This window comes from Anabrus simplex, chromosome 7, assembly GCF_040414725.1.
Source record: "Anabrus simplex isolate iqAnaSimp1 chromosome 7, ASM4041472v1, whole genome shotgun sequence".
In the NCBI taxonomy this organism is placed as follows: Eukaryota; Metazoa; Arthropoda; class Insecta; order Orthoptera; family Tettigoniidae; genus Anabrus; species Anabrus simplex.
The window spans coordinates 82,872,858-82,898,394 of NC_090271.1; the positions used below are offsets into that span (position 1 = coordinate 82,872,858).

Here is a 25,537-nt window from a genome sequence, read left to right on the forward strand (position 1 = left end):
ACCTCAAGTCGCCAATGTTAAATTCCCACTGCGACTTGAGATATGGTTTTGTTAGACTGCACAGCTTGTTTCCAAGGTTATTTTGAAGACTGTTCATATAGTCAAACCACTGTCACTCCTTTCAGCACGTAGTTCAAGCATCAGGCTAAGAGATGGCGGTCAAATTCAAAAATCAATATTTCTCGCCATTCCTGCCTTTTTCCTTCATAGCATAAAATTCTGTCACACAACTTAAGATATAGTTTCCTGGAGAGTGTTGCATATAATGAACAAACCAACCTGTGGCACAACAGCCAGATACCAGAGAGTTCATTAAGATAAGTTCCAGATTTCAAGTTCCTAAGCATTTAAACTAAATAAACATAAATGTGTAAACATTTCTACATATTTCATTGTGATTTGATAGAGTCTGATGATGTTCTTTTAAGAACAAATTAAGTTGAATTAAATTGTTTCTTTTATGAATATACTACTGTTGCCATATGTTTTCTTTTTCAGGTAATTTATAAATTTATTATTCAAAATTAGCTTCGGCAGACTGAGGAACCTAAAACTGAGTGAAAACTGAAAAGAGATGTTTTCAGATATTACAAAAAAAGACATTAAATCCCTAGCAAAAATAAAAAATCTATATATATATAAAATAACTTGTCCTGACTGACTGATTCATCATCGCCGAGCCAAAACTACTGGACATAAAGAGATGAAATTTTGGGGATATATTCATATTAAGACGTAGGTGCTCGCTAAGAGAGGATTTTGGGATATTCCTTCGCTAAGGGGGTGAAAACGGGGGTGAAATTTTAAAATGAGTTGCTCTATATCTCAAAACTTTAAAAGTTTACAGATGTAAAAATTGGTATTTAGAATCGTCTTTAAAAATAAGGAAACACGTATTTTTTTGTTTTCAGAAAATCCCAATAGGAGGGGTGAAAAAGGGTGAAAATGGGGAAAATGGGTTGAATGCCTTTAATCAGGATACCGGTACCTATATCTCAGAAACTGAAGATATTACAGACCTGAAAATTGGTACGTTTGATCTCTTTTAAAAATAAAGAAACACGTATTTTTTTGTTTTTGGAAAATCCAATTAATGGGAGGGTGAAAAGGGGGTGAATTTTTAAAATGAGTGAATCTATATCTCCAAACTTTTAAAGTTTGCAGCTGTAAAAATTGGTATTTAGAACCTTCCTTAAAAATAAAGGAACACGTATTTTTTTGTTTTCAGAAAATCGCAATAGGAGGGATGAAAAAGGGTGAAAATGTGGGGAAATGGGTTGAATGCCTTTAATCAGGATACCGGTACTTATATCTCAGAAACTGAAGATGTTACAGACCTGAAACTTGGTACTTTCGATCTCTATTAAAAATAAAGAAACACGTATTTTTTTGTTTTTGGAAAATCCAATTAATGGGAGGGTGAAAAGGGGGCGAATTTTTAAAATGAGTGAATTTATATCTCCAAACTTTTAAAGTTTTCAGATGTAAAAATTGATATTTAGAATCTTCATTAAGAATAAAGAAACACGTATTTTTTGGTTTTTTTGAAAATCGCAATAGGAATCGTAAAAATGGGTGAAAAAGGGGTTGAATGCCTTTAATGAGGCTACTTATATCTCAGAACCTGAAGATATTACAGACCTGAAAATTGATGTTTGGGATCTCTTTAAAAAATAAAGAATCACGTATTTTTTTGTTTTTCGAAAATCCAATTAATGGGGGGGGTGAAAAGGGGGTGATTTTTTAAAATGAGTGTATCTATATCTCAAAACTTTTAAAGTGTATGGATGTAAAAATTGGTATTTAGAATCTCCTTTAAAAATAAAGAAACGCGTAATCTTTTGTTCTCGGAAAATCCCAATAGGAAGGGTGTAAAAGGGTGAATAATGGGTTGAATGCCTTTAATGAGGCTTCTTATATTTCAGAACCTGAAGATATTACAGACCTGAAAATTGGTATGTGGTATCTACTTTAAAAGTAAAGAAACACGTATTTTTTCGTTTTTTGAAGATATAAATATTGGAGGTTGAAAGTGGGGGGTGAATTTTTAGAAATGAGTGTGTTTACATCTTAAAACTTAAAAATTTACAGATGTAAAAATTGGTAGTTAGAATCTCCTCTAAAAATAAAGGAACACGTATTTTTTTGTTTCCTGTAAATCCCAATAGGAGGGGTGTAAAAGGGTGAAAAATGGGTTGAATGCCTTTAATGAGGATACTTATATTTCAGAACCTGAAGATACTACAGAACCGAAAATTTGTATATGGGACCTCCTTTAAAAATAAAGAAACACGTATTTTTTAGTTTTTGGAAATCCAATTAATGGCGGTTAAACAGGAGTGACAAATTGGGTGAATTTTTTGAAAGACTATATCTACAGAATATCTTGGAAACGTAAAATGTTACAGACGTAAAAAGTGGGTGTTTGGAATCTCCTGTAAATGTAAAGAAACATAGGTGATTTGTTTTTGGAAATCCACCTAAGGGGAACTCAAAAGTGGTGAAATTTTAAAATGAGAATTTTTACAGTATATCTAAAAAAACTTAACATGTTACAGAAGTGAAAAATGGTATTTTTTATCTCTATTAAACATAACGAATCGTGTATTTTTATTTTTCGGAAATACCACTTGGGTGGTGGGGGGTGGGTAAGAGTGACTGAAAATGGTGTTGAATTCTTTTAATTAGGCTACTGATATCTCAAAAATGAAGATGTTACAGACGTGAAATTCGATATTTGCAATCTGCTTTAAAAGTAAAGAAACACGTATTCTCGGAAAATCCAATGAGGGGGGGGGGGGGGGTGAAAGTATTGAAAATTTAATTGACTTAATTGTATGAGAATGCAAACATCTAATAAAAACTAAAGTTGTTACAGACGTGAAAATTCGTATTTAGATCTCCTTTAAAAACAAAGAAAAACGCGTTTCGGTGGGGAAACCATCTTGGAGGGTGGGAGTGTAAAGGAGTTGAATTCCTTTCATGACGACACATAAATCAAAAGCTGAAGAAGTTAGAGTCGTGATAATTGGTATTTAGAAGATCTTTTACTATTAAAGAAGCAAGTATTTTTTGCGGGAAAATTCACTTACGGGTGGGGGGGAGTAGTGTGAGATGAAGTGAAAAAAATAAATTATTTTTATGGGGATACTTATATCTCAAAACTGACGGCAATAGACGTGAACATTGGTGTTTGGAATCTCCTTTAAACATAAAGAAACAAGCCTTCTTTTAATTTTTTTTGGGGGGGGGGGTTTGCCGGTAAATAAACTTAACGGCGGTGGGGTGTAGAAGGAGGTGAACCCATTGATTTTACTGTTCTTAATGTACTTATAAGTATCCTCCTTTGCTAAGGCGGCAGCGCGCGGGCCTCTCTCACAGCTGGGTTCCGTGGTTCAAATCCCGGTCACTCCATGTGACATTCGTGCTGGAAAAAACGGAGGTGGGACAGGTTTTTCTCCGGATACTCCGGTTTTCCCTGTCATCAGCCTTTCCAGCAACACATAATAGTAATAATAATAATAATAATAATAATAATAATAATAATAATAATAATAATAATAATAATAATAATAATGTTCCGGACCGTCGTCAAATGTGCGGATCGCGCTGGAAACGGCTCCTGGACGGGTAATGACTAAGAATGCAGTCCGGCCGCGGGTTCAGTGCCGCCAAAGCACCCAATATGACACCACGCCGGATCTCCTGAAGGATTTTATACATATTAAAATGATTATAGGAAAAGATGGCAAAGATTTACGGAGCCAACTGACCGGGAGGAATACCTGAGCCTAGCCCGGGAAGTACGAAATCGATTGCTGGAAAGGAAGATTGAAAAATGGGAGGAAACGTGCCGTAATCTAATAGAAAACGAGTCAGATCGGGAATTTTGGTGGATTCTCACAGAAAACGAGTCAGATCGCGAATTTCGGCGGATTATATATCTAAAACAATAAGCATTCAATTATAAATTTCAGTACAATACCGTAGCGAAGCACGGGTATCTTGCTAGTTTATTAATAAACTTCTTTTGTTGAACTGGTTGGCTAAGAATAATTTGCCTGTTGCTTGGATTTGAGCAAAAAGACCCAAAATGGAAGAATGTAACATTCAAATAGAACTTAATAAAAATAAAATAAATACCTACAAAATATGTTTTATCACTTTCCTTTTAAGGCAGCTAGTATTTTTCTGTTGAAATTTTAAAAAAAGCATGGTACAAATAAAGGAAAATTAAACCCATTGAAAATTTAAAGAAGAGGACATTAACTTAAAATTTATTGTGAGAAAACCTAACAATGAAACATTAGTGCAAAAATAAGAGATCAAAATCAAAATTATAATTCCTTCATCATCACTGTTGGCTTCTTTGCAGTTTTCTGGGTGAAGTTTTACTATGCGCTACTCAGCAGCAATACCAGCAGGTAAGATTACAATCACAGGCATCTAAGTGTGGTACAACTGTCTTTGTTTATTATTTTTTCGGACGTGAAAGCGCATTGCACAAGGCTGCCAACTTAGGAACTAGGGACAAGGCCATTGATCTACATTGTTGTCCAGCTAAGGACAAAAGCATTATGCTGAGGGCAAGCTTTGCTGCATATGCAACCACCATTATGCTTTAGTGGAAAGTGGCAAAAATTTACCCTGCATTACTTTAGGTTTAGGAAGCAGAAATTAATTAAATCTTCCTTGAATGAATGTCAGAGGAGAGATGTGTTCTTTGCATTGCCCAGTAACCCACAATTCCACCCCCAGAAGTACATTTACTTCCATTTGTATTGGCCATGTGGTGCCATTCCTGTCAACCATGACTAGGCTATATTCTATAATCAACCTAGGCAGAATAAAATTACAAAGCTACTCTAACCAGTACAGACCAAGGGTGTTTCCACAGGAAGCTAGAGGCCTAAGGCCACTTTGCAGAATACATCCCCAGACCACCTCTGCTTGTCCCCATATCACTGGTCGTCCAGGCTTCGCAGCTCAATCCTGTGAGCTTAGCTCCTAAGTAAAGATGTTGGTAGCCTTATGCATCACTTGACTACATCTGTCACGAGAAGTAAACACAGGACAGCCATTTCGAGCCTTTGTGTGTGCAGTGAAACTTTGGTAGAGCGGGCAGAAGTACTGATGAACATGTAATCTAAAATGCCTGTGTTTGCTCCAATTCTTTCGACAGGTAGGTGTACATAATTATCAGACCTAACACTCAATACTCAGAAAGCACTCCAGTAACAGGGTTAGGTTAAAGTTTGATTAGGAGGAATCTATGGTTCTTATAGATAGTAGTATTACTTGCTGGTAGCCCTGGCAGCACTCTAGATCGTAGGAGGCCTAGGTGGAGGTGTGGAGGCAGCATGTGATGACAATGTTGTAGGCCTAACTGCAGCAATCACAGTAAGGAAAGCTATTATTTCTAATATGTGGACATAAAACATTATCGAAACCTACTTACAAAAATCTCCTCCAAACTTTATTCCAGGCTTCACTATCCATCCTTTTGAACGGAAATAATGATAAACGACATATTTCTCCACAAAGTCTGGTTGAGATTGTAGAAACAGTTTCCACATTTCTAATATTGGAAGGTCATTTCCAAGTATACCCTGTACTTGTAAGCAGCCAAGACCATAACTTAAGAAAAAAGCTTCTTCTAGAGTCAGCTGAAGAGATTCTTGAATTGGAAACTCTTCCTGCTCTAATCTAGGATTAAGACTGAGTAAATAATCCTCATCTCCACTATCACAATCACTGTCAGCGAGGATAATCACAGTTTGCCCTTGCTTTGTATCAACCTCAAAGTTGCAGGCTTTAGTTGAATCTGGATGCTCATCTACTTTGCCAAACATATTGGATTCCATAGCAACTTCAGAAGTCCTATTCTTCTCTCTCAAGGGTTCATCAGTTTCACTCTTAATATGTTCAATCATTATATCGTCATCCACTTCAAGTGGTTCTGTCTTTAAATCATTCTTGAAACCAATTTCACTATTAATATTTTTGCTATTTTTACTGACAAATCCACTCATTTCATCAATTTTTCCGCAATGCTGATCTCCATCGGTAGACCTCTTCCTCTTGCGAATCGAAACAGTTTCTTCATCTCTCATGGTTGAATCTCTACATCTTTTGGCCCACTCACATCTTCGTTTCCACTGTCTATTATATATGAGAGGTGGGGTATCCATTTTCCACTTTCCAAAGGTAGGCATACTCCGGGACAGTGATCCTTTACCAAAGAATCCCTGGAAATAAATTAAAGACAGTGGATTACAGATAAATTTTACATTTTAGATTTATGTAATTTGTATATATGGATAAAGTATTATTACTGATTACTGATCTTACCATGCTATGAAGAGCTGTCATGTCTTCAGGATTATTAACAATCACATTGTTCCCAGCATACTGTCCGGTATATGATCGTCGAACTCCACTAAAAATAGCTTCTTCTGTAAAATTTTTAATTGGTATAGGGAAGGGTTGCTGACATTTTACCGGTACTCTCCGTTTTCTCCTAGGTTCTCGCAACTCCATTGACGACACACGGCACGATTAATACAAATATTTACCGAGCAGTAGAAACTGAAAACTGATATACATTTCTTTCAGAAAAAATATTTATATCTGTATCAACAAGGGAACAACTTTCTCTGAAATTACACATGAAGGAATAGAGTACAGATGGGTAGTTCGTGAACGAGTAGTTCAAATCGAACTAGTCGCTAAAGTGAACTATTGAACTAGGTCACAATTATATTTGGCAGCAGTTCGAAATGAACTAAAGTTCCTGCCGACTGCTCGTTCTCTCGAACGTAAATAATCTTGTCTTGTCTTGTCTTGCGGATATTTATTTGGGATTCAAAAGACTTTTTCCCAGTCACAAGATCATTAATATGTTACACTTATATCACAAAAACACACGTTTACAACACGAATGTCCGATTTTAGCATGATCACACGTAGATAGATGCACTTAAGGAAGTAAGATTATGTCGGGTATGAGGAGGGTTATGGAGGTAGTACATTCGGGACTGAGCAAAGACACAAAGAACTTAGTAAGCTGGAATAGGAGTAACGTGTGACGCTGTACGAGATCGGAAAATAAAAGGAACCTTGAAACAGTATCTACTCACCAGGGACATTGAGAAGTGCCACCTCACAAACATGTCGGAACAAAACCAACTGCAAAACTAAATCGTGATTACAATTGTATGCGAGTGTTATCAAGGTACTCATTTAAAATAGTAATGATCGTAGGCGAAGGTTGGTGCAACAAAACTGAAAGTCGTGTAGGGAAAGATACTTGAACTTTAAGTAATTTCTGCATCAAAATGGTCTGGTGATGTGCATATTGGGGGCAATGAAAGACCAGGTGGTCACTATCGCACTCAGATTCTCCACAGGAACAAGTTGGGTCGTTCGTAATGTGAAATCGAGTTAAATATACTGGGGTTAAGGCATGATTAAATCGTAGTCGGATGATATTAGTAATGTGACGTCGTGTATACGTACCAGTTGCGAACCACGGTAGTGTGGGAATACTCGGTTGAAGTTGGTAGTAATATTGTCCTTTCGTACGAGCAGATAATCGCCATTGTGTGCACCATGTGTGTTGAGCTGCAGCTTTGATATTTGGAAAGAAGTCGGGAATCGGAATTTTGATTTGTAATATATTCGCGGTATCTGCACTAGCGTCTTTCGCTGCTATATCGGCCATATCGTTGTCTACGTGCCGATTATGCCCTTTAATCCATATTAGCGTTATAACAAAACCGGATGTTTCAAGTCGAAATAGGAGAGACTTGACTTCGTAGACATATGTATTTGTATGAGGGGCGAGTGAATGCAGAGCTTGTAGAACACTTTGGGAATCGCTGAATATATTTTTTTGGATGGCAACTGTTGTGCATATACAAGGGCTTGATATATGGCATATAATTCTGCTGTAAAAATAGTTAAATTATTAGGTAACGGGTATTTAAAGCTAATGAGTAGTTGTGGATCGTAAAATGCTGCTCCGACTCCAGTATTCGATTTTGACCCATCGGTAAATAGGTGGTAATCGGGTGTAGTTATGAGACTTTTAAATTTCTTATGAGCATATAATGTGGGATAAGGTACAGACATTGATTGGATTGATGCATCGGAGGGGGCTATGATAATAGAGGGACGGAATGTTTGAATATCATAGTGGTATGAATACGTATTAATACGTGGTGTACGAAATATAGTCTCAGTAAGATGGTGGATTTCAACATAAGCCATATATATGGCGGGATACCGATGATTGGGAGGAGGACGTTGTTGATAATATTCATATAATAATTGTAATTTAGGGACAATAAGGGAGTTCGTTCTACTGATATGTTTAAGTAAGAATTTTTTAGAAAGTTTTATCCTGCGGATGTACAGTGGTTCTTCCGTAGTTTCTACTAATAAAGCGTTAGTTGGTGTTGTACGGAGGGCACCCACACTGATACGTAGTGCTGAAAATTGGAGACGATCCAACGCTAATAAACTGGGTTTAGAAGTTAAATCAATAATATGGGCGCTATAATCAAGTATGGACCGAATGGTTGCATGATAGAGCTGTAGTGCTGACAAAGGGTCAGCATACCATGCACGTTTCGTTACCGTTCGTAAAATGGTGAGATAACGATCAGATTTCCTAATAAGGTGTCTTATATGAGTTTGCCATGTGAGTTTTTGGTCGATATATATTCCTAACTATAAGTGTTGTGAAACCAAGGGAATGCTATAGGTGTCAAAGTTAATAGGGCTTTTATCAAAGGTTCGTTTATGTGTAAAGATCATTGCTGCACATTTAGGTATGGAAAGGGAAAGTCCGTGGGCCGTTAGCCACTGAAATACTAAACTTAAAACCTGAGATATTTTGTCTCTACAAAGGTCAATGTGGGAGTCAGCACAATAAATAACATAATCATCCGCGTAAGCTAGAATACGGGCGTGTGGTAACACAAGGGATTCGAGCTCTTTCATGTAAAGGGCAAACAACATTCCACTGAGTATCGATCCCTGTGGTAAACCTTGTGATGTGTAACGGCTATCAATCGTGTGTTGAGGAGATTTAATAGTTAATCGGTGGTTAGTAAATAGTTGATTTAAAATAGAAATGAATTGGAAGGGGATTCCAGCACTAAATAATTTCTCCCAGAGGATATGCAATAATACAGCATCATAGGCACCTTTAATATCCAAAAACACTGCTACGGTAGATTGTTTCCGCCATTTTGCTAATAAGATGTCGAGTAAGAAAATAATGATAGGGTCATAAGTACTATTACCCCGTCGAAAGGCAAACTGATACTTGGGTAATAACGAGTGATATTCCAATATCCACGCCATTCGTTTCATAAGGATTTTACAAAAAACTTTGCGTATACACGATCCCAGAACTATGCCTCGGAAATTGGCGGGTTCAGTAGGCCGTTTTGTTGGTTTCAGGATGGGTGTGATGAAAAACTCGTTCCATGATGCTGGTACATGTAATGTCTCGAGAATACTATTATAATATTTGAGTAAATAAATGTGGACATGGGGGGGGGGGTAAAGCCTTGAGCATTTGATAAGTAATTGCATCAGGTCCTGGTGATGAGCTATTGACGGTACATAATACAGAGTGTAATTCATTATATGTAATTGGATTCAAAAGGGAAATGAAAGAACAAGAGTGAGTCCATGATGTGGGTAGAAAAAGTGGATTGACGGTAACAGGGGTAGGGTGTATAAAAAATCTTCTAGAACTTGTCGCGGATAAGCAGAAGTTTGGTATTGGAAGGTTCTCGTGATCATGCGGATCGCGTTCCAAAATTTCGATGCTGGAAGCTGTGGAGTTAATTGAGAAATAAAAGATTGCCAAGCTTTTCGCTTTATTGCATTAAAAACGAGTTTTGTTTTCGCGATATGGTTTCGCAATTGAAAATAATGCTGCTGCGTCATCGATTGGCGATATTGTTTGAATAATTGTTTGCGCTTTTGAATAAGATCGTGACATTCGTTATCCCACCATTTTAGTTCGTATTGCTGTGGATGGGTCGTCACTTTTAATGGTCGACACGGATGAAACATGTTTAAATATTGGGTTAAATAAGGGAGTAAAAGGGAAAAGGAAAGAGGGGACTTATGTTTCTGCTGCAAGATATAATTGAGGTATGATTGGTAATTAGAGACATTGAAGTTTTTATAAGATCGGACGTTACTTATACAGAAGGGTGCCTGAAATTGGGAATGTGGTGGGTGAACACCATATGTGATGATAATGGGGAAATGGTCACTAGTGTGCGTATCAGATAATGTATGCCAGGTGGTAACAGGGGCCATAGTGGTGCGGCAGAAAGTAAGGTCTACTGCGCTAGGTGGAGATCCAGGCGGAGTTAAACGGGTCGGGGAGCCGTCATTTAAGAGAAACAAATTCTGATGAGTTGAAATAGTAAGTAAGTTGGAACCTTTGATTGTATCTACCATACATCCCCATTCAGTATGGTGGCAATTAAAATCTCCGATAAGAAAAAGATGTGGAAATGTGTCAAATTGTTGGATAAAATGCGTCCATTGGTTCTGAGTAATGTAAATGTGGGGAGGGCAATAGATGTTGATGAAACAGGTGTTATGGTGAACTATTCCTACAGCATAAGTGTGCGGGATGATGTATTGTAAAGATAATTGTGTAACTGATAAGGAAGTATGTACACATGTGGCAACTCCATCAAAGCCGTTACCATCATGTCGGAAAACTTGATAACCTCGTAAACGAAAAGGGATATGCGGTTGAAACCACGTTTCTTGTAAACAGATAAAATGAGCTCGTGTTTCATTCAACAAAATTTGTAACTCATGTCTTTTAGAGGCGGCACTTCGACAATTCCATTGAAGTAAATTAATCATGCTAGGATATTCATGATAGTCTCTCGTAACTTATATAAGACGTGGTGAAGTTGAGGCTCGTGACCCATACTTTGAATTAACATTACCAGCAATTGCTGGATTTCTTGTTGTAGGCGTTCCTTGGAAGGAGGATAGTGTGTATCTTGAGGGGTTGCAGAGGGTGGCTGCCTAGCAGATGAGGGCGCACTTGAGGGATATGCTATTGACAGGGGTTGTTGCATGGCACTCGTGGATGGAATCGAATGTACTGGAACTGACTGTTCGTTTCGCAGAATGGCCATGTATCCTTGACGATCGAAACCGGGTTCAGGTGTAGGAGGGGGAGATTGCATGATTACTTGGGTGAATTTGCGCTTACGCGGATTGGGAGTCGAAGGGGATGGGGGATTTGACGGTAAAGGAGGGAACTGAAGCTCTTGTTGCTCAGAATGATAAATGGGGAGGGCGATTCGGGCTTTGGCTTCGGGAAAGGATATGTGCTCAGTACTCATTAATTTTTTAATGGTGGCCTGATATTTATGTTCTGGACAAATTGATGAACCTGTGACATGATTTTTTTACAGTACACACATTGCGTAAATTGCTCCGTACATGCTTGGGTTTCATGTTGTTGAGCACATTTCCCACAACGAGCAGTTTTCGCTTGACATTGTCGAATGGTGTGGCCATAGCGCTGACATTTGCGGCAGCGAATAGGTGAAAAGATGTAGGGTTCCACTTCCATGTACACCTTATATAAGGCGACATGGGAGGGTAATGTTTGTGATCTGAAAACAATTTTTACTGAACCCGTAGGCAGGTATTGGGTTTCCCCATCTTGGGCGGCACGGCGATTAAGTCGTTGCACACTTTTCACGGGTGCCTCGGATTCCAAGTACTGTAATATGTCGTCATTCGATAAAGCCTTTTCAACGCCGCGAATAATGCCAACTCGTAACACTTGTGAGGATGGGATGTACGCTTTAATTTTGAGGGTTTCAAGCATGGGATTACTCAGAAATGCGTTTGCTTGAGAAGCCGTATGAAAGGTAACTTGTAGTCGATTACGTCCTTTACGTTGAATCGACTTGACATTGAGTTTAGTTTCATAAAAACGGCGACCAAGTGCCATAGGATGCAAATTGCCGATGTTTTGCTCGTTTAGGGATTCAACAAAGACAAAGAAAAGTCCATGATGAAATCGATTATAATATTCCGGTGTAGGAGCCACTTGGGGCGTCTCGGATTGGTTGTTAGATTGTTCAGAATTAGACCGGTCTACCACTTCGGTATTACTTCCCTGAACGTCAGACGCAGTGGACTGAGAATCTTGCTGTCTTGTCGTATTACTGGATGAATTGGTTATGGGTTCTTCTTCCATAGGTACTACGATTTCACGCTCCACTCGTAAGGAATTCCCATTTACCACCGACGTTCCTCCACTGTCGGTCTCCATTGCTTGGCACTCCCGCACCACACGCGAACGAACACACAAGTGATTACCACTACCTCGCACCTCTAACTTGCACAAGTAGAGTAGTGTACCGTACCACTGTCACTGCGTGACTCGGAACGTAAATAATAAATAATAAATGAACGAGATTCCACGTAGCGACTGCAGCGCCTAATAGCGGCTGAATGTCGGGACTTGGTCTACATAATCACGGTCGACTGGATCCTTCGCTTTGCTCAAGGAGCTAGCTAGAGCGACGCATCAAGTCGGCCGTGACATAATTCGTTCCTAAAAACAAGAGAATAACAGATGGTACAATTCTGTATTACATCTTATTTTGTATATGGCGTCTACAATTACAACCTGACAAGAGGAAATAAAGCCAGAATCCACAAATTATGTTTGCTACATACACAGAAACTCATATATTTTCTAAAGACCTGCAATACATGTGGATGCTCTGCAGTCGGTACATTCAATGAGTTGAGACCTATACGAACTGTAAAGAAACAGTTCGTAAAGAACTATTTTGTCTGTAGTTTAGGTCGTTCATTCCGTGAGTTGAGACATAATCGAACTGTAAAGATACAGTTCGTAAAGAACTATTTTGTCTGCAGTTTAGGTCTTTCAAGAAATATATGTGGATGCTTCTGTAGAGTAAACGAACTGTAAGGAAAATTCGTAAAGAACTATTTTGTTTGCAGTTGAGGTCGTTCAACCTGTTTCCTAAATTATTTACTTTGGCTCATAAAATAAAATAATGCAGTACAATTAACATGCGGATAGGTTTCCATAAAATCAAACAGTATGCTTTTTTAAATACTTGGAAAAGTATATTAAGCTCACTTTGTAAGAGTTTTTAAAATTTACATACCGTACAGAAAATATTTACAAAATTAAGCCGAAGTATTAAAAATATGACTAAATTTATGATAAACATGGCAAAGAAATATTAAAACACATACGTATAGTACAATTAATACGTTGGTATGTTTCTATAAGACAAAACAGCATGCTTACTTCAGTATGTAGAACACAATATTATAAGACACTTTTTGTTATATTTTATATAACAAAAAATTATAGTTGAAAAATAAATCAAACATATAAAACCCAAATTTGCAAAATATCAATAAACTTAAGAAAATTTGATAAAGAAATATACAATATACACATTTATTTAATGTTACGCGATTAGAAACTTCAATTATTTAAAAATACTCATAAAAAGAATTGACATTATCGGAACCATTAATTTGGAGAATATTGACTGCATTATAAAAGTTACCAATTATGGTGCAAAAATACAATTTGGGATGCCTTTGCTGTAGTAAGTCTATTTCGTTTCTCCGTAATTATCTGCCCTATCTTGGAAAAGATCCTTTCACAGGGGACAGATGTTGCTACTACGCACAGTCTTCTTTTTGCAAGCTCGTACAAGCGGGGATAGACGGCTCTCCTTTCCTTCCACCACTTCAACGGATCTTCCCTTCTGTCCAGTAGAGGTTCCTGTAAGTATTTATTTAATTCAACAATTCCTGGTGAAGTCGGGTTTTGAGGGGCGATCACTTCTTTTACCTCGCGGTCAAAATCTTCCCAAAGTGACGACGTGAGGCTAGAAGATGCAGGTCCTGCCACAAATAACGTAATGGCTGGCTCGTGATCCAGCCGCAGATTTACTGCACAAACTTTCTTCTTCAACCAATCGTTAGCTGTGGTGAATTTAGACACATTGCTGAAACCATACTTTTTGAATCTTTGATCCAGTAATGTCGCATGTGCAGTCAATTCGTTGTCTTCAACGTCTTTGAAACGCTTCAACAATTGTTCTTTTAAATTCTTTACCAAAGAAACTACTTCAACAGGAAATCTCTTATCCTGTTCGTACGCAATATGTCTTCGGTTCATTGTCCGAACAAACAGTATCACCTTAGCTCTGGATACAGACTTTTCCGAGCTTACCTCAACTGTTATTATTCTTCAAATACCTGAAGTACTTCAGTTGCATATTCCACTCATGTTGGGTCAACACTTCCACACTGTTTTGTAAAATAGCTAATGTGGAAACTACAGCATTTTTTGCTTGAACAATCCGCTTCAACATATCATGCGTAGACTTCCACCTCGTCACTACGTCTTGCTTCAATTTGAGCTCGGGTAGTCCCATTTGTTTTAGAACAGACTGCATTTTAGCGAGGGCATGCGAGCTCCTTTTGAAATATTCTACTATTGCCTTTACTTTTTGTATGACAACATTTATTTCACCGCTGCGCAGTCCTGTCTGCACCACAAGGTTTACTGAGTGCGCGAAACATGACAAGTGCCGCCAGTTACATAATCTTATTGCAGTAACAATGTTACTGGCGTTGTCACTGACGACAGCAACAACTTTATTCTCTAACCCCCACTCACGCACTGTCTCTTTCAAGCGCCATGACAAATTTTCAGCAGTGTGTCCGGCCCGAAATTCAACACATCCTAATAAAACGGTACTCAGCTGGCAATCAGCATTGATATAATGGGCTGTGACAGCCAAGAAACTTTGGTTATTTATGGATGTTCAAGAATCGGTTGTAAGACAAACAGCTTGTACATCTTCTAGGAGTTTCTGCACCTTTTCAACAGTGTTGCGGTAATATTGTGGTAATAAACTGATGGAAATAGTTTTTCTAGTTGGGAGATTATATCCTGGGCACAGTAAATTTACAAAATTTTTAAATTCGGGCTCCTCCACCATACTGAAAGAATGGTAGCCTTTAACTACCAGCTTCATCAATTGTTCGTCAATTACTTTTGATTTATGTACAGTAACCGATTTATTTACTCTAATATAGTCACCCATACTTGACCGAGTAGCATTTCCGCTTGAGGAAGGCTTATCAGGAGGTCGCATTTCGGTGATATTGTTTGTAAATACATCTGATGCTTCAGAACTAACTTGTTGTTGTGGGTATGGTTCATATCTTGAGGTACAAACGGTCGGGTGCTTTACTTTTATGTGTCTCTGTAAATTACCTAAAGAACCACAGACAATGCTTATAATTTGTGAACAATACACACACTTCGCTCTTTTACCGTCTTCCACTTCACTGAAATGATTCCACACTTGGCTTCTTCTCCGTGACAGCATAATTATAAATGTTATAATATCACTTGAAACATATACTCGCACAAACTCGGAAATACACCAACTAGTTGAACTAAATGAACTGTAGGAACTTGTTTATGAAATGAACTCTTCGAGCATTGAAATAGATAGAGAGGGCGCTCCGTATGTTTCTACCGGCCAGGCGTGGCACCAACATCAAGCTCTGAGCGATCAGCTGATGTAGGGCAAAACAAAGCGGTCTCCCATAAGAAGAGCATTGCAGTGTGTTTTTAAATCCCGATTTAAGCGTGCTCCTTATTTTTAATTGATTAAAACTATTGAAGATGGTGATAAACGCAATTCCATATGAATATTTCCGTTCCTGTTTGTATGAAAATTGTAAGTATCATTTTATATGTGTGATATTCTGATGTGTTTATGTATCAGTTCATCGATACGGTGACGTGAACAGGTCTCGTGTTGTTAACCTATTTTAGTTACTTGTCTTCTAATTTCACAAGTTTAATTTTTCTCCGTAATATTTGTCCAAAATAGTTATTCTTAATATATTTTCACAGTGCTGCAAATAATAAACTCAACAAAACATACCAATACGGTAGCCTGCATTTCTAATAATGCCAATTTTATGCTGGTTAAACCTTATAAATCAAGAAACGTGACCGATAATAGCGCAATCGTCCCCGTTGCACCTATAATAATTGTGGTCAATGAAACTTTGAAATTACCAATACTTATGCAGCTGATAACCTCAAGGTTCTGTCATTTAAAAAAACAGCTATCACCATCATCACACTTATTCACAGACCTTCACATTTAGTTTATAGATGTACATTTAGGCATGATGATAATTATTGTTTTACAGGGCCTAACATGTAGGTTACCAGCCACTATCAGATATGATTAAGCACCCACACACACCAAAAGTTGTTCAACTGTTCTAAATGCTCAGGCTATATCAAACTATAACCGAGTTAGTTAAGCCTAATGAGATGTAACATTCACAAAACTATCCTTAAAAATGTACATTATGATGAGAGACAGGAAGCCATGTAGGCTACAAGTTGCCAAAACAGCTACAGCCAGTTAATACACGAATTTATGATAGAACACAAAACTATAACTGAATTAGTTAAGCCTGATGAGATGTAACATTCACAGAACTATCCTTAAAAATGTACACTATGATGAAAGACAGAAAGCTATGTAGGCTACATGTTGCCAAAACAGCTGCAGCCAGTTAATACACAAATGTATGATAGAACACAAAACTATAACTGAGTTAGTTAAGCCTAATGAGATGTAACATTCACAGAACTATCCTTAAAAATGTACACTATGATGAAAGACAGGAAGCTATGTAGGCTACAAGTCACCAAAACAGCTGCAGCCAGTTAATACACAAATGTATGATAGAACACGAAACTATAATCGAGTTAGTTAAGCCTAATGAGATGTAACATTCAAAAAACTATCCTTAAAATTGTACAATATCATAATTTACAATATAATGAAAGTCAGGAAGCCATGTAGGCTACAAGTCACAAAACAGCTGCAACCAGTTAATACACGAATGTATGATAGAACACCAAACTATAACTGAGATAGTTAAGCCTAATAAGATGTAACATTCACAAAACTATCCTTAAAAATGTACAATAACATAATTTACAATATGATCAAAGACAGGAAGCCATGTAGGCTATAACTCACCAGAACAGCTGCAGCCAATCAATACACAAATGTATGATAGAACGCAGGAAACAAATATTTACATGTAAGTTATTCACCATTCTTCTCCTGACTGAAGATCAGGAATATTTTGAAAACCAGAGAACTGCATGTCTTCACAATATTGCCCTAAATCACTGATGATTGAACAATATGTACTTGTTCAATACACTTCTTACTTTCTTTCTATCTCTTTTCTCCTCTTCCTTGGCACATTCATGTCGCATTCTGGAATTGACATAACACTTCACAATTAACTTAACCAAGTCCATTTCATGGCTCTGCGCAAATTCTTGCTCAAGTAAATGATCCTTTATACAATAAAACAAGGTTCCATTCACTGACCTCAGCACCCTACAGAGGACCTTCTGATGAACTTCTTTGCTCCTCAGTACATTGATATTTCTAAGTGCACTTTCAGTCAACTTACACAACACTATCACATCTTTGGAGGGCACAATTAATCCCTCACCTCTAGAGTACATCTTCTCCTTGATTAAAGCATAATCTGTGTAGTTCTCTCTGGCACTTCTCAGAGCACTCAAGCATACTGCACATTTGATAAGGCATTCCACCTTCCTCACCACAAATCCAGCAATATATGCCACAACATCACTCACATATGGGGACAACTGTTCAAATGCTGGATGAGTACAGTAGTCATGATCAAAATCTGGAATGAGTGGGATATCTGCAACCCTATCCTGTGATACTGTGAGAATTGCATGACAATGTAAATCTGAACTGGGCTCGGAGCTAGATACACTTAATATATTAATTTGATCCAAGGCAATGCAGTTGCTTGAATCTGCTCCTTTTACCTCATGGTGAACCAGCAATCTTTTGTATGCAGCTTTAAACTGAGCAGCAGTAGTGTTATTGTTATCACCACCTCTCCTTCTAATGGCAGAGAACAATACCTCCAAGTGGTCCTGACTGAATTTGTACAGTAATAAGTATTTTAGTTTAGGCTGCTCACTGAGGACTAAATACTTATAGAGGCCAAGGCAACTTTTTATGCACACCAAAAATCCAAGAAGTCCAGTCTTTTTTCTTGAGTGAAGAAGAGAAGAGTCTGATGAACTTGATGTTGATAGCCGCATGATGTATGATTCTGCCTTGCTGAGGAAATCCTTTATAAAAACCTCTGTTTTGGGAGAGAAAGCACACTTAAATCCCTTTTGTAATATATTCCTGCTGTTCAAAATGTCAAATATGTTATTAAAAATTTCTACGAATTCAGCTGTAGCTTCACAGTCTTCAAATAAATCATACCGTGAATTTTTCAAATACCTGAGTGCCTGAGCCAAACTGTTACTCAAAGTTTGGGCTGCTAATTTGACCTTCATCTTTTCTGATTCCCAATTAATGTGGCGCTTACGAATCTTAGTAGCAAGCGTTAATCCCTCTTCTAGTTGTATTTCCACTAGTTTTTCTATGTATGTCCATTTTATGGCCTTACCTTCACTGTTAAAAATTGTGCCCAAAGAAGCCAAAGAATTCCTCACTAATTTCAGCATGTGGCACACATCTAAGAAAATAAACACTGGCTCTTTTGTCACTGGGTGCTCAAATGAGGTTTTCTCATTGGCATGGTGAATATCTAGGCCCAGAAATTTTACCATTGACAAGTTGCTGGCTGCCCCATCAAACGTTAAACTGACTACATGAATACCAGTGTCATGCAATATGGTCAGAGCGGTGGTTACTAAATTTGCCTTATCTTCTCCTGACAAACTATCAATTAAAAAATAAGCTATGGGAACCTTCCAATGGTCATTGATGGCATTTACCAGAAACACAAGGGCCTCCTTTGCTTCTGGGAGTGAATCATCATCAACATCAGTCCCCATGTCCACATAACCACATGTGACCTTTCCATCCCATTCTATCTTGTTCCTGATGGACATTTCATCAATGATGAGGCTACAAAGAACAGGTTTACCTGTTGCATTACCCTCTTCCACTTTAAGCTTTAGAGCTGTTAGAGCTTCTTTTGTGAAGCCAGGAGAGCCATCAACATGTTGGTACCATTTCCTAAGAGTGCGTGGATGAGGTAAGCATACATTGAACTCCTTTCTTACATAGTCGTAAGCCTTACTGGAGTAGAAGTGCAATGTAAGGGCAAAGCATCGCAAGCCTTCAGAATACTGTTGCTGTTTGTTCCCCAACATTTTCTGGAACAGTTCTTCAGCAGGACCTGAGAAGGAAGCCTGTAAAGGTAAAAAAGATTGTAAGTAGGAATAAATAACTTATGCATGGCTATAGAAAGTTCCTAACATAAAAAGAACCTAGTTGTTGGTTATAGGACAATAATCAATCAAGTATTTTAAGATCACAAATTTCTCTTAAACCAACAAATGTAGTGAGTATAAAAAAAGTTTTACTGACCTTTAACACTGCTGCAGCATTTTCATTTATCATTAGTTCCTTCTGTAAATGAGCCACCAATGAATTTAAAGAATTAATTTTTTTCTTAATTTTTGTATTTTGTTTAAGTAGGTTTTTCAGTCTTTTCCTTTGAGAACAAATTGTGCTGCGTGCATTGAAAAGACATCTCTTTGCCTTTTGGGGGGAATTCATGTCACTTTCTTCAAAATCACCAATGTAATGCTTTCTTTTTCTAGACTTGACTAGAATGTTAGAGCTAGTACTGGGAATGTTTTCGGTGGATGGAGTCTGCTGCTCAGTTGAGTTATCATTACTTTCACTTACTGGAAGTGAAGATGAAGTGCAAGAAGTGTTTCGACTTTTAGGTGGCTTTCGATGCCTGGATTTTTTATTCAGGTGTTCTGGAAATTCAAAAATAGTCGGAACTGATCCTTTCAGAAGAAATGGATGGCCAAATCTTTCTTTGTCGAAGCAGCTAGGTTCAAAATGCTTTGAACAAAGTTTACTATATTTTGATGGCTGAAAACCCTCTCTCTTCATATTCATGACCCATTTCTTCAGCAATTCGGGGTCTGAAGGGAAACTGAAATAAGTGAATAACATAATCAGTTATGCTTAGAAGGTGATATCCAGCAATGTATCCCACAATAACCCATTGTCAACCCCACTCCTGCAACATTTATATCTTACATTAAACAAATTATGTTTTTAAGGTCTAGGATTCAGGTAGGTGGGGGAAGGGGGCTTTAAACAAGGTACCATCCCGGCATTTTCTTGGAAGGAGTATTGGAAAACCACTACTCTAAAGATAGTCAGCACCTGGATTCGAACTTTCTATCTCCGGACATTCGGCTCAGCCGCGTAGTCATGGTGCTTACGCACGGCTGTGCTGTGTGGTCCAGCACTCTTTTAGAAATAAATTTAAGCTACCAGGAAAAACGAGTGTCAACAAAGTTCAAAGTAAGATAAGTCCACGATGTAGTTATAAGTCAGAACTAAACTATATGTACCTAGGCCTAATATTCCATTTGGACCCAACGGTATAAGTAAACATGTTAATATCTATGGGAGAAGAGTACAAGTCATTTTCTAACTTATACACGTTTTCCCTGGCAGCCTAGATGCCGTATGAAATCAAGACAGTGTCTTTTCAGTTACAGATTTTAATCCTTACCTTTTCAAATCTCTGACTGCAATTGTAAGCAGAGCAAGATATGACCATTTTCGCTATATTCTTTCAGACTGGTGTAATTCACTTATCACATCAACGAAAATACGTGCTTTTTATATTTGTAACACATTAAAATTGCATAGAAAAAGCCTGGTTTGTCATCAATGAATCCTTGAAATCTCCCCGCTTACACCGATGGCCCGCGCAATATTTACGATAGGTGACCAACATCAGCTGATTTGTATCTTGGCGCCACGTTCTGCTGGCAGCGCCCCCTCTATCTATTTGTATGCTCGAAGAATGAACTATTATAAAATTGACAACTGCACAAGCGCAAGAATAGTCGACGTGTACATCAGTGTTGCCAACTCCAGCGACAGCGACATAAATTTAAGCTACCAGGAAAAACGAGTGTCAACAAAGTTCAAAGTAAGATAAGTCCACGATGTAGTTATAAGTCAGAACTAAACTATATGTACCTAGGCCTAATATTCCATTTGGACCCAACGGTATAAGTAAACATGTTAATATCTATGGGAGAAGAGTACAAGTCATTTTCTAACTTATACACGTTTTCCCTGGCAGCCTAGATGCCGTATGAAATCAAGACAGTGTCTTTTCAGTTACAGATTTTAATCCTTACCTTTTCAAATCTCTGACTGCAATTGTAAGCAGAGCAAGATATGACCATTTTCGCTATATTCTTTCAGACTGGTGTAATTCACTTATCACATCAACGAAAATACGTGCTTTTTATATTTGTAACACATTAAAATTGCATAGAAAAAGCCTGGTTTGTCATCAATGAATCCTTGAAATCTCCCCGCTTACACCGATGGCCCGCGCAATATTTACGATAGGTGACCAACATCAGCTGATTTGTATCTTGGCGCCACGTTCTGCTGGCAGCGCCCCCTCTATCTATTTGTATGCTCGAAGAATGAACTATTATAAAATTGACAACTGCACAAGCGCAAGAATAGTCGACGTGTACATCAGTGTTGCCAACTCCAGCGACAGCGACAAGTCTCTTTGAAGTCATTTAGCGACAGAATTTCGAATTTAGAGACAAACGACTTTTCTGGAGATTTTAGGAACATTTATTAGAGACAATTCTGACGAATTATGATTTATGGTTTGATAAATTTGGTGAGTGAAGTAGGTTAGTTAACACTATGAAAAACACAAGTGTAAAGTCGCATTCTGATTGACTGCCGGCATCTTTTAACTTAAATGCAATGAAGAATATTACCGTATATTTTTGTTGTAAACTTAATTATCATATTTTGTTATGAGAAATCGTTTCGTATGGCAATTATTGCACCCAACTCTAACTGAGCATAGTCATTTTTCTTTTATTACGAATAGCGCCTGGGGCAGTCAAAGTCGTACTTCTTCAAATAGCCAAATTACTGAAAAACGATGATAAATGTGTTATAGATGACTTAGCAGAGAAGACTAGACATTATGTCATAAGATTGCAGCCTTATCACTGCGAGTTGAATCCCATAGAACCAGTTTGGGGCCTTGTTAAAGTTAGGTAGGAAAACACACACAACTTTTACGTTAAGGGACTTGCATGCCTTAGCTAACGGACTTGCTTATGTAACAGCTGAAAAAAGGCACCGCAGGAGTATTTCAATCATGTGGTGAAGGGAAAGAAAAGCTATGGGAGTTAGACGGGATTACGGACTCTGTGATGACCGGTAAATGTAAATGCATCATCATCAAGTGAATGCGACGACTCTTACAGGAATATGGAGGGAATCGAGCCACTGCCAGAAGATGACTAATGAGACTGCGTAAGTTATGTACAAATTACTTTGATTGTATTGTTTATTTATTAGTCATATCTGTCTGTCTGTCTGTCTGTTCTTGTAAGTTACGGCAGTAAAATTGATACATATCAGCGTATACAAGGCCCGGTGCAGATCTTGTGCAACCTTCGTCGCCTGATTTGAGGGAGCTGTAAAAGTAAGATTGTTTTCTGCTAGGCACGTGAATATATATTTTTAAATGATTACATACCATACAAATAAACTGTAACTGGATTATGGAGGTTAATTCGACTTACCGACTTTTAATTTAGAATTTGCTGAAGTTTGTCTAACATTAGTTGGCAACCCTGTTGTGCAACTATCTGGCGAGAAAGCTAGGAAATAGAGAAATAAGAATATGCCGGCATGGTTGTTGGAAAAAATGTGATGGACATGTTCATCTTATTATGTGCATTGAAAGCCATCGATTTATATTGTGAAATAACAATTATGTATTTAGACCTAATCAGTGATTTCGTGTTAAATTTTAACTGCTGTATATATCAAGATGCACAGTCGAACAAAGAATACGCATGACACGGCAAAAGCCTAAAAGCTTATAATTATCATGTCTATATATACATGCGCATGCGCGAAGTTGGAGGAAATGGAGGTGAACTAGTGAACTAAACGAACTATTTTTTCGAACTGTTCCTGGCAGTGAACTAGTTCACATTGAACTGATCACAGGAAAGAACTATTTTTCCCATCACTAGAATAGAGTTCTACCAAAGCCTACTAGCTACCAAAGAGAAAAGTAGGCTAGCTCCTTGCTCCTTGACAACTAGTCGTCAGTGTTACCAATTTAGCTTTTTTCAAGCTAAATCTAGCGTATTTAAACCAACGTTTAGCGGCAAAAAATCAATATTCCCGCTGTAGCCTTTTCCCCGCTAAATCTAGCGTATTTCATCCAACGTGCCTCATGTGACTTGGTGGTGGTATTCCCCCAGTTATGAAGGAAGGTTTACTATCTCTCTCTCTCTCTCTCCTTGTGTTTGTTTCTTGGATTATGTCACTGATGTGATAGCAACAGCGGGACTAGCTATCATCGCTTGGACATAGTACGTGAATCACCCCCGGCCCAGCCGGAACAGTAGATATTGGTCAGATATATTTAAGTTCTGTGAGGTCATCGGGCGATAAGGATTAGCTTTTGCTAGAAGATATAGGCAGTGGGCCTTTTCGTATAATTATCGATGAGTCTAACGACATCAGTGTTACTAAAATCTCGGGGATAGCAATTCTGTATTTTGGTGTTAAGACTGGAGGACTGACATCCAGATTTCTATCTTTTTCCGAACTACACGGCTGCGATTCTGAACCTATCACCGCTTGTGTGCTGAAAACATTGAGAGATTAACAGTTAAACATAGGCAATTTAAAAGGGATTGGTGTCGATAATGCCTCCGTCATGACCGTCGTCAATAACGGTGTTTATGCCAAATTGCACAAGGAATGTTCAGGGCTTGTAATGATACGTTGCATATGCTATTCACTGCATTCGTCGCACTGGGAAGTGTTGCAAAAACTACCAGTTTCCCCCGGAGGTGTTACGCAAAGTAGGGACAGCAGCTGCTTATAGGGGTGATCCTTGTAGTGTTGGCTACAGAATGCATGATTCGGAGCAGTGTATCGATTCACTCAAGTGTCCGAGTGAATCGATTCACAGGAACGGCGAGCTCACGGCACACGATTCAGCTTACTCCCAGCGGACAGTGCTGAGTGGCGCACTCACTGGACGTTGACGGGGAGCCGAGCTTCCGCTGCAGCGAGACAGTGAATCATGGCACATCGAAAGAATCGTGAACGAGCGCGGCTCAGTGAGACACATGATACACACGGTTCCTTATCGGCTCACTGGACACGCGGAGAGCCGAGCTTCCGCTGCAGCGAGACAGTGAATCATGGCACATCGAAAGAATCGTGAACGAGCGCGGCTCAGTGATACACATGATACACACGGCTCCTTATCGGCTCACTGGACACGCGGAGAGCCGAGCTTCCGCTGCAACGAGACATACAGTGAGCCATAGCACACCGAAAGTATCGAGAACGAGCCGGCTCAGTGAGACACAAGATACGCACGGCTCCTTATCGGCTCACTGCAGCGAGACATACAGTGAGCCATGCTACACTGAAAGAATCGTATGCTAAAATGGACTCTCGAGTTCAGCTCATTTGAAAATAATACCCATTTGCATTCACTGTCCTCTTCTTACAGGGAGGTTTAAATAATAGATGGATTTATTTGCAGTGTTAAAAAGGTAGTCACAACATAATTCTGAAGTAGCTAGTAAGTAGGTAGGCTATTAGGTTATACTATTTATTAGTTTAATGAATCTTAGTATTATAACTTAGTTGACGTTTGACAATTAAACTCGACTCTAGCCTGCCCTATGACTATGAGTCATGCTCATGACCACTCAAAAGTACCTGTTTTATATTGGGAAGAACGGCTCAGTATTTTCTCAGTTCATATGTCACATCGTTGCACAAGACTTCAATCATATGTGTACAGACGCAATAACAGTATGTTGAATCAGAAAACCAGCGGGCTACTGTACATCTCGGGTAGCCTAGACAAAATATGACGATTTAAAAAATTTCTCAGCTGATAGAAAAATGCATATTTTCAAAAACGACTGAGCGAGTTGTCGTGCGGTTAATATAGTGTGGCTATGCGCTTGCATTCGGGGGATGGTGGGTTCGAATCCCACCGTCGGCAGCCGTTAAGATGGTTTTCCGTAGTTTCCCCATTTTCACACCAGGAAATGCTGGGACTGTACCTTAATTCAGGCCATGGCTGCTACCTTCCTAATCCTAACCTTTCCCACCCTGCGTCGCCGGAAACCTTCGATGTATTAGAGTAACTAGCACTTTTTCTAAGAAAGGAGTTCATAGTATGAAGACCAGATGGCAGCTGCGAGCACTGAATGCTGTTGCTGCTGTCTTACCAGCACATACTTCACAGATGCAGT

The 25,537-nt window shown here is 38.5% G+C and overlaps 1 protein-coding gene across 2 annotated transcripts in view; it reads right to left on the reverse strand.

The window, feature by feature from the left end:
- Window positions 1–6,677, reverse strand: part of Tsen2 (tRNA splicing endonuclease subunit 2) — a 54,031-nt gene extending 47,354 nt beyond the window's left edge. Inside the window, exons 1-2 of one of the 2 annotated variants that reach the window (XR_010860748.2) lie at window positions 6,352–6,677; window positions 5,455–6,248 (exon numbers count right to left, since the gene is read on the reverse strand). Coding sequence is in view for 1 of the 2 variants with exons in the window: in XM_067151184.2 (XP_067007285.2) it covers window positions 5,459–6,248; window positions 6,352–6,540 (979 nt within the window). In the remaining variant the exon portion in view is untranslated. The remainder of the gene's footprint in view (window positions 1–5,454; window positions 6,249–6,351) is intronic. The other variant, XM_067151184.2, reaches the window with a different exon arrangement.
- Between the last annotated feature and the right edge of the window lie 18,860 nt (window positions 6,678–25,537).